The sequence below is a fragment of the Schistocerca piceifrons genome, chromosome 1 (assembly GCF_021461385.2).
Source record: "Schistocerca piceifrons isolate TAMUIC-IGC-003096 chromosome 1, iqSchPice1.1, whole genome shotgun sequence".
In the NCBI taxonomy this organism is placed as follows: domain Eukaryota; kingdom Metazoa; phylum Arthropoda; class Insecta; order Orthoptera; family Acrididae; genus Schistocerca; species Schistocerca piceifrons.
Genome location: NC_060138.1, coordinates 860,881,635 through 860,892,561, shown reverse-complemented (window position 1 = coordinate 860,892,561; position 10,927 = coordinate 860,881,635). Strand labels below are relative to the sequence as shown.

Genomic DNA, 10,927 nt, shown 5'->3' with positions numbered 1-10,927 from the left:
ACCCGCGTCTTACGTAAGGTTGGCTGTATGAGTAGTGGTATAAACACTCAGAGTATAACACCAGTTTGAGCAAAACGATGCGTCAGTGAGGTGTTGTGTGTGGTTCTTGTTGTGAAGCAAGCAATACTGTCAAGTATTAGCAATGCTGCAGCTTTGAGATTCGTCACTTTCTGTACACCATTACCTCAAGTGCAGGCTTTGAAGTATCTGTCTTGCCGTCGAAACTTTGTTCTGGTTCTTTAGTGTTATGCCATGGCAGACAGCGACGATTATCTGTCTGTTTACAAAAAGTTCTTCGATGATTTCGCGGCTACCGTGAATCCAGACGACCAGTTGCCCGTTAGAGTTGCTGGATATTTTCTGCGTGAAGATGAAATTGTCGGAGAAATTGTTGACTGGACTCTACAGTACCTGAATCAGAAGTAAGTAATCATGTAGAAAATTTCAAAGCTGTTAAATGACATTCCTTATATTCATAAAAGTTCACTACAAATAGCTGTTTCTTGTTCAAGAAAGTAAATGATTCCCAGACAAGGAGGTTTTATATGTTGAAATTTGGTGGGTTTTAAGAGCTTTGTGTTTGCATTGTCGTTGATTTGCCTTGATAGTGATGTTTGGCTTGTGGTTCCATACTGGTAAATAAACTACATATGAGTGCTTGATTTTAGTAAAAACTGAACTTTCCACAAAATGTCATTACATTAGAAAAATCAGAAGTGCTCGTTTTTGTCTTGCGCACATGTGCTTAATTTCTGTACCCGTGTAAAATCTACTTATCAGTATTTGGTTAGGCGTTTGCTTTACAGTAGCATCTGAAAGAATGTATGAAGTCTGATAACATTTCGGCTAGCATATTCGTTGCTGAAGACGCATTTCATCTGGATCTGTTTCATTTTGTTCACCACCAATCGATGAACGCAGATGTGCGAAATGGTTCACAGCATTTCTGTGACGAAAGGTAATTTTGGATTTTGTTGATAGAATTAATGCAGTTATAACGAGAAGAAGCCACGGCTACTTTGTCGGGTTCAAAGATTTTGCAAGAAATGGCTATTGTATTGTAGCATTGTTATGTTAAAATTCCGTTAGTCACTCAACAATTGCCAAAGGCGGAAATGCAGTTCACAGGAACTGGGAATTCTGCACATGAATTTGTGGCAGTTTTCTTGAGTCATCCGAAGTTGTTATCATTTCGCGTAGTGGCAGCGTTTCGGAACTGATTGAATGGAAATTGGTGGAAGACCGACTAATGCGTAGTATCATATCAGTTACACCGTATCGTATATTGGGAAGGAAGACTGCAGCATTGCCGTTTACGAACAGTTCTTCCTTTTAATAGTCATATTGTCTCATCTACAGATTTTTTTGATGATGTATGAAGTACGGTACCTGAGATTTTTGCGCAAGAATTGTGTGAAAAACCCATACTGTTCGATGGGAGACCAGCAAGGTATATGTCGCGTAAAATATTTAACACAATGATTTCATGAAGTAAGAATTCACCGCGATAACGTGTGTGTGTGTGTGTGTGTGTGTGTGTGTGTGTGTTTCTACCGGAAATCTTGGCTATGGTAACAGAACAGAGCTCAACATCTGTTACCTTGGAAACTTAAGTTTTTTTTTTGTGAGCATAGTCGCTCGCACGACAAGGCACTTGATCAGTCAGTAAAAATCCGGCTGACAGATTACGAAAAATACTGTCGACTCTTCGTAACAACTGTTACCTGCAGCATGAAATAAAAATAGGTAAAACTGATAAATTTTGAAACTTTTTTGTTGGCACCTCTGTCGCAATGGAGTCATTGTGTGACAAAATTACAGTGCTATCTAGACAAATTTTGAATGTGCCTTCAAAGCCGTGTTATGAGCAAAATCAGCAACTCAGAAAACAACCAAATACAACTGTTGTCACTGATACCATTCCTATCAAAGTTATTACGGGACAGTATTAGACACGTTAGTGCTTTGTATGTATGCAAGAAGCCGTCTTCACCGTCAGGAATGTTATCCACACAGTGGGTAAGTTGCAAACTATAAATAAAGTGTGGGTTTCAATTTTTAGCCGCCCCGAGTTTTTCTTCCCATTTCTGGCAATGATTTGTGATTATGGCAAATATCAGGCTGCGCTGTGATTTAGAATCCACGTTAAACTATAGGTCTCCCTAGAACTTGTTGGGTACCGCAGTTTGAAAGGTCGTAGGAATGCTGGATCCCACCACCAGCTCCATGACTAGTAAAGGCCTGTAGCGTTCAAACTAGTCTTCGGGTGGACGACATTTCATTGTGACATGCAATGCCTTTGTATCTGGAGATAAGGTGATAAAGTGAACAAAGGTCTTCACTTTGAGGTGATCTTTAAGAATTGGGAGTCTCCCATTCAGTAGGATGAAACAAATACACTTACCTCCATTAGTTTCCATCCCGCAGCAGTATATTTCACAGCGACCGATTAAAATGAACTGCGTGAGCGAGAAGCGCCTTGGTGATAGCCTTTATGCCTGTCTTGGCCGCCTTATGATTTAGCGACGTGCACAGTCTTCCTCACGCACTGCAAACATTTTTCGAGTTACCAGGCCATTGTCAGCGCACTGAAAACGTGCCGATTTATCTGTATTTAGCTACGTCACCTGTCGATGGCAAAAGCTGCCATTTAGGAACGTGTCGTCAATCTCTTTGCTACAGTTCGTGTGCGGGCAGTTAGAAACACATAGAAGCATATCGTAGCTTCTTCACCTGAATCTTTGTGTGAAAACTGTACTTACACCATTAAAAAGTAAATGTCCTTCTTAGAGCTGATGTTACCCGTAGAATAACACGTCTAAAATTGTGGCTCTGCATATGTTTCTGAAATGCAATAATAGTGATTCTGAGAACATTTTTCGAGAAGACCTAAAAGTAACTCTGTAATGCGAAATACCGTTGCACATTCAACGATTGCTGCACAAGACAGGGCGTAAGCAGTCTCATTGTGAAAGGTGCCTACTAGGAAGATGTCCTCGTTTTGCTCTAGGTTTCCGTGCCCAATAATTGGCACTTAAATTTTTCTTGATCCTCAGTGAGGCTTCATTTGCATGGAAAAATTGTAATTCAGTGCAGTCCACCCAACATCGATATTTTGTGCTGGTTACTTGATAGTCGTGACTGGTTCCGCTGTTTAACTGCCGATCGTGCTGTCAATCTCGTCTGGACTCGAATCTGTTGATGCACACATTTTATAACTTCCATGTTTGTTAATTGTCAACTGACTGTTTTTTCACCAAGTACTTTTGTGTTTTGTTACAATTATCCTTTAATAAATGTATCGCCTGTAAGCAGTTTCTGGCAGCTGTAAACATTAGCTGCTAGTTCCTCTTCATACGCTTAACGTTTGTAGGCAGCTATCGACAGATATCGGTCGGACGTTCCCCACTTAAACATTGTAGTAACACGCAATGAACCTAGTGACCCCATGCTCGGAGGACCTATGTAACAATGAGCCAGATGGCTTGGGGAGAGGGTGTCAAGCATAGACTGAACGCCACCCTCACTTATAAGATTGGAAAGATCAGTTATACGCCACGCTAAGACAGTCATCATTGTTGTTGTTGTCTTCAGTCCTGAGACTGGTTTGATGCAGCTCTCCATGCTACTCTATCCTGTGCAAGCTCCATCTCCCAGTACCTACTGCAGCCTACATCCTTCTGAATCTGCTTAGTGTATTCATCTCTTGGTCTCCCTCTACGATTTTTACCCTCCACACTGCCCTCCAATACCAAATTGGTGATCCCTTGATGCCTCAGAATATGCCCTACCAACCGATCCCTTCTAGTCAAGTTGTGCCACAAACTCCTCTTCCTCCCAATCCTATTCAATACCTCTTCATTAGTTATGTGATCTACCCATCTAATCTTCAGCATTCTTCTGTAGCACCACATTTCGAAAGCTTCTATTCTATTCTTGTCTAAACTATTTATCGTCCATGTTTCACTTCCATACATGGCTACACTCCATACAACTACTTTCAGAAACGACTTCCTGACACTTAAACCTATACTCGATGTTAACAAATTTCTCTTCTTCAGAAACGATTTCCTTGCCATTGCCAGTCTACATTTTATATCCTCTCTACTTCGACCATCATCAGTTATTTTACTCCCTAAATAGCAAAACTCCATTACTACTTTAAGTGTCTCATTTCCTAATCTAATTCCCTCAGCATCACCCGACTTAATTCGACTACATTCCATTATCCTCGTTTTGCTCTTGATGATGTTCATCTTATATCTTCCTTTCAAGACACTGTCCATTCCGTTCAACTGCTCTTCCAAGTCCTTTGCTGTCTCTGACAGAATTACAATGTCATCGGCGAACCTCAGCGTTTTTATTTCTTCTCCATGGACTTTAATACCTACTCCGAATTTTTCTTTTGTTTCCTGTACTGCTTGCTCAATATACAGATTGAATAACATCGGGGACAGGCTACAACCCTGTCTCACTCCCTTCCCAACCGCTGCTTCCCTTTCATGCCCCTCGACTCTTATAACTGCCATCTGGTTTCTGTACAAATTGTAAATAGCCTTTCGCTCCCTGTATTTTACCCCTGCCACCTTTAGATTTTGAAAGAGAGTATTCCAGTCAACATTGTCAAAAGCTTTCTCTAAGTCTACAAATGCTAGAAATGTAGGTTTGCCTTTCCTTAATCTATTTTCTAAAATAAGTCGTAGGGTCAGTATTGCCTCACGTGTTCCAACATTTCTACGGAATCCAAACTGATCTTCCCCGAGGTCGGCTTCTACCAGTTTTTCCATTCGTTTGTAAAGAATTCGCGTTAGTATTTTGCAGCTGTGACTTATTAAACTGATAGTTCGGTAATTTTCACATCTGTCAACACCTGCTTTCTTTGGGATTGGAATTATTATATTCTTCTTGAAGTCTGAGGGTATTTCGCCTCTCATACATCTTGCTCATCAGATGGTAGAGATTTGTCAGGACTGGCTCTCCCAAGGCCGTCAGTAGTTCTAATGGAATGTTGTCCACTCCCGGGGCCTTGTCTCGACTCAGGTCTTTCAGTGCTCTGTCAAACTCTTCACCCAGTATCGTATCTCCCATTTCATCTTCACCTACATCCTCTTCCATTTCCATAACATTTTCCTCAAGTACATCACCGTTGTATAGACCCTCTATATACTCCTTCCACTTTTCTGCTTTCCCTTCTTTGCTTAGAACTGGGTTTCCATCTGAGCTCTTGATATTCATACAAGTGGTTCTCTTTTCTCCAAAGGTCTCTTTAATTTTCCTGTAGGCAGTATCTATCTTACCCCTAGTGAGATAAGCCTCTACATCCTTACATTTGTCCTCTAGCCATCCCTGCTTAGCCATTTTGCACTTCCTGTCGATCTCATTTTTGAGACGTTTGTATTCCCTTTTGCCTGATTCATTTACTGCGTTTTTATATTTTCTCCTTTCATCAATTAAATTCAATATTTCTTCTGTTACCCAAGGATTTCTACTAGCCCTCGTCTTTTTATCTACTTGATCCTCTGCTGCCTTCACTATTTCATCCCCCAAAGCTACCCATTCTTCTTCTACTGTATTTCTTTCCCCCATTCCTGTCAATTGTTCCCTTATGCTCTCCCTGAAACTCTGTACAACCTCTGGGTTAGTCAGTTTATCCAGGTCCCATCTCCTTAAATTCCCACCTTTTTGCAGTTTCTTCAGTTTTAATCTACAGTTCATAACCAATAGATTGTGGTCAGAGTCCACATCTGCCCCTGGAAATGTCTTACAATTTAAAACCTGGTTCCTAAATCTCTTGTCTTACCATTATATAATCTATCTGATACCTTTTAGTATCTCCAGGATTCTTCCATGTATACAACCTTCTTTTATGATTCTTGAACCAAGTGTTAGCTATGATTAAGTTATGCTCTGTGCAAATTTCTACCAGACGGCTTCCTCTTTCATTTCTCTCCCCCAATCCATATTCACCCACTATGTTTCTTTCTCTCCCTTTTCCTACTATCGAATTCCAGTCAGCCATTACTATTAAATTTTCGTCTCCCTTCACTACCTGAATAATTTCTTTTATCTCATCATACATTTCATAAATTTCATCATCATCTGCAGAGGTAGTTGGCATATAAACTTGTACTACAGTAGTAGGCGTGGGCTTCGTGTCTATCTTGGCCACAATAATGCGTTCACTATGCTGTTGGTAGTAGCTTACCCGCACTCCTACTTTTTTATTCATTCTTAAACCTACTCCTGCATTACCCCTATTTGATTTTGTATTTATAACCCTGTATTTACCTGACCAAAAGTCTTGTTCCTCCTGCCACCGAACTTCACTAATTCCCACTATATCTAACTTCAATCTATCCATTTCCCTCTTTAAATTTTCTAACCTACCTGCTCGATTAAGGGATCAGACATTCCACGCTCCGATCCGTAGAACGCCAGTTTTCTTTCTCGTGATAACGACGTCCTTTTGAGTAGTCCCCGCCCGGAGATCCGAATGGGGGACTATTTTACCTCCGGAACATTTTACCCCAGAGGACGCCATCATCATGTAACCATACAGTAAAGCTGCATGCCCTCGGGAAAAATTACGGCTGTAGTTTCCCCTTGCTTTCAGCCGTTCGCAGTACCAGCACAGCAAGGCCGTTTTGGTTAGTGTTGCAAGGCCAGATCAGTCAGTCATCCAGACTGTTGCCCCTGCAAGTACTGAAAAGGCTGCTGCCCCTCTTCAGGAACCACATGTTTGTCTGGCCTCTCAACAGATACCCCTCCGTTGTGGTTGCACCTACTGCACGGCCATCTGTATCGCTGAGGCACGCAAGTCTCCCCACCAACGGCAAGGTCCATGGTTCATAGGGGTAGGACAGTCATCATATGGAAACGAAATAAAGTGTCATCGTTGTTTCGTGGACATCAAAGGGCGCAATATCAATGTGCGGGTAACGAAATGGGTTGATTATGCCTTGACATTCTGGCTCACGAAAGATATGCAGTGATGAGTATATAAAATAAATGAATTCAAGATGGACGTTACACTCCAGTGAGCAGGGACTGGGGCATGTCGAGTAGCTACAGTACTGAATGATTACTACCCTGTTCGGACTGCCTAGTGTTGGCAGTATGCTGGACCACTGTAACGGACGTGGACCACTCTTGCGTCGACAGTTCGACGCTGCTGTGTCGGATCCACGGCCTAGAAACCTCAGATGCCTCTGACTACAAGAAGCTCGCAACGCAGTCGCTGGCGAACTGGGCAGAACCGAAAATTGCAGCACCATCTCATCAGCTATGACCTGTGAAGTCATTAAGATGGCTGTCACTCCTATTTCAAGCGTCCCAACATTCAGCGCAACCACGTGAAAAAGAAAACCATGGGCATCGTAAACTACACTAGATCTCTACAGTTCAAAGGAAATCTTCAGTACCAAAAACCCACGCACAGCTCGAAAACCAGTACCGCAAATTTCACTTGACCTATATAGCTCAAACGAATCCCTTGATTCCAAGAAACCAGCACACAAATCAGAACCCAATACTATAAATTTTAACGGCATCAGCGATATTAAACCAATATCCACGGCATCTACCGACGACAATTACAAAAAACTAATAAGAAAAACCCCGAAATTCATTAAACTTGCATAATTACTAATTTCCTTACACACAAACAACTGTAAACATAAATACACATAACATACATACTAGAATAAAAAGGAATAAAACTACAAAAGAATACTAACCAGAGCCACCAAATCGAAATCTGGTCTCTCTCTCTCTCTCTCTCTCTCTCTCTCTCTCTCTCTCTCTCTCTCTCTCATAAGTAACACCCACACCTACAAAACAGAAAGACTCCAGCATTCCCACTAAACACAATACTCAATCTAAAATACAACAAAAAATCTAATGCTTCAAAAACCTAAAAACTACTAAACGCCTCCCGCCCCCCAACCAGACAACACCACCAAACAACCTCCAAAACGTATTCATCTAAAAACCCTCGTCCTACACATTTTCCCTACAGCTTTCAGAAAACTACGAAATTGACAAAAATTATCCCGTACAATCTTCTTCCAGAGGTACTCATCTACATGTGACTACAGCATGGAAGAGCAGCTCCACCCACTCCATATAATAGCACAACTCTCCCCAATACCTCTCTGTTATATTCGTATAAGCACCATTAGTGTAACCCTGAAACTGACTATTGTGATTCGCCATTAGAGGTTGAACTCGTGTTTCCCTAGATCACTGTATCAAAAAAAGCATCAGAAACTCCAGTTGTACCCTCCTCAGTCAAATCCACTAATACCTGCTTCGTTCTACACTCAACAACCCGAAAAACGTCTGAAAACGCAGCCTCTGACACAGCAGCACTCACACAAGGACCACCTCTCCAAAATATCATTTTCCCAAACTGAGACTCGTCTATTTCCACTACAACCCCCCCCCCCCTCCCCCTCCTTCCCAAGTTCCCCTAATATATTCAGAGAAAACTTCCCGGCAAAAAGAACACCAATCTAAAACACAACGGTCTCTAAGTTCGGTCTCTTGCGCACAGAAATCGATATCGGCTGATAACAAAACAATTCTTTATTAAAACGATCTCACTACTGGTCAAACTAGAATTCTGGAACCAGGAACCCTGGCGAATGGATCGCCCCATCTTATCCCGCTGACAACACCGCATATACAGGTACCTGGTCCGAGATGCAGCAGCGTGGTCAACTTCATATGCTGTCCGCACACAGGTCACCGCACGTACTCCGCAATGAAACCAAACAGCTGTGAGAAATATATTGTCGACAACATTATCTTCGCTAATTGCAAGAAACAAGGACCTTCTCGTAAATTTGTTATATCCGTAAGTGATAGAAAAATAAAAACAATATTAAATTTCCGACTATAAGAAACACATTGCACTGATAATACCAAACACAAACGTATCAGCGCAGTACGAAAAGTCAGAATAACTCCTTAACAAACCGGCACAAACTTTTCCAATGACAACCTCTCTTTTTCAGCTAAGAACGTCAAATGACTCACAAAGTTGCCTAAGCCCCGACAGTGCCTCCCAGATTCAAGGAAAGAGGTTTGACGCATCGCGTCCAGTCTGGACGTCAAACTGCGCCGCTCTGCGCAACCAACGACCAAGTACCGCGCAGTGTCGGTACATCAAAGGAAACGGTTCGTTCGTGCCCGCTGCGTTTGGATGGCGTTCCTCGTTTTCCATCACTACTGACTTGTGAAATTCGCACACTGGAACATTATTGCGCACCATCGAACACTCTGCTCCTTTCTGCCCTGGTCTGCGCTGCTCGCGTAAGAGCTTCCAGACATAAACATCCAAGACAAGAGCGCCAGAAAATACGACAGCCACTCCCCAGTTGCTCATATTCTTGTTCACATTGAATGCGGCACCTTCCTGCCTCATTCCTTGATCATCTCACCAGATACACTACCTAGACCAAGGGATTTAGAGTTCTTCAGGTGTTGAATAGCGTGCGTAAGAGTATAGGTTCCGTTGTAAGTTTCTCAACTGTTTGACTTCCCGTGCTGTTGTTAGCACCAGAATACAACTTTTCATAGTACTGTTTTCACGTTGCAACAGCTTTTTCGTCGTCTCCGATAGGGTTACCATTCTCGTCGTCTACAACCCATGTACGGCGGCCGACCGGTGTGACCGTGCGGTTCTAGGCGCTTCAGTCTGGAACCGCGTGACCGCTACAGTCGCAGGTTCGAATCCTGCCTCGGGCATGGATGTGTGTGATGTCCTTAGGTTAGTTAGGTTTAAGTAGTTCTAAGTTCTAGGGGACTGATGACCACAGATGTTAAGTCCATAGTGCTCAGAGCCATTTGAATCATTTGTACGGTGGTTTAACTCAACGGTGATGCCATTTGGTTTCTTTAATAGATGGCGCACTTGATTGTGATTATGGTATTGTTTTATCTCATAACCAAGACCGTTAATGAAGTGTAAGACCTGACATGACGTACACATTCTGAAATTCACGTATTGTATAGATCTCTGTAGTGTCTTGAAGCATGCCAGAAATCTGTTTTTAGTTTTAATTAGGGCCTGCGTTACGTTTTTTGTTTAAGATTTTCTGCTTGAGAATTGACAGGGACAGTGTATTGGAGACCGGGGCAGTTCATCCCGCTAGCTGTCAGTACCAACTATTTTAAATCAGACTAGAAGACTGGTAAACGTAGGGACTAAGTACCTATAGCGGCTCAGTGGGAGCTCCATTTGCACTTCATGGCTGTCGACCAGCTGGTTGAGCTTGCAGGAGCATGCGACTCGCGTGGTGTAAGCAGTTGCCGTTAGATCGACGAGTGGAATGTGAATGAAGCCCGTTTTGGTTGTCGTAGCGTGCGCGCTTTGTTCCCGTGCGGGAATGTTAATGAGTGTTTTGTCTGGCAGCCGCGTGGGCGGCAGTCCGTGTTCCCACGCAGCATCCCGCCTCCCAGGCCAGGGAACTGGGCTCCTTCTTCTTCCCTGTCACCGCCGCTGTACGGCGGCAAGTGCGAGAAACTGCAAGCATCCGTTATAAGGCAGTCTGCTTGGAAGGAGCACACAACAGCTCAGTTTACTTTGTGCGGCCACGCGGACCGTGTGGGACAAACACATTTGTCTGGATATTATTTATTTCTTCATCTGTATTCTGCAAACCAGCGTGAAGTGCATGGCGGAGGATACGTCCCATTGTACCATTTATTAGGTTTTCACGTATGGAGCACAGGGAGAATGTTTGAATGCCTCTGTACTTGCAATAATCTTATCCTCGCGATCCCCATGTGTACGATACGTAGGGGGTTATAACATATTCCTAGAGTCATCATTTAAAGACTTTTTGAAACTTTGTTAGTGGACTTTCTCGGGATAGTTTGCGTCTAGCTTCAAGAATCTGCCGGGTCAGTATGCTGCCTTCTT

General features: G+C 42.7%; 1 protein-coding gene across 1 annotated transcript in view; it reads left to right on the top strand.

Moving 5' to 3' along the window:
- Nucleotides 1–88: 88 nt before the first annotated feature.
- Nucleotides 89–10,927, top strand: part of LOC124715883 — a 1,071,880-nt gene continuing 1,061,041 nt past the window's right edge. The window contains 1 exon segment of the mRNA XM_047243130.1: nt 89–422. Within this exon segment, the coding sequence (XP_047099086.1) occupies nt 253–422 (170 nt within the window). The 5' untranslated portion in view covers nt 89–252.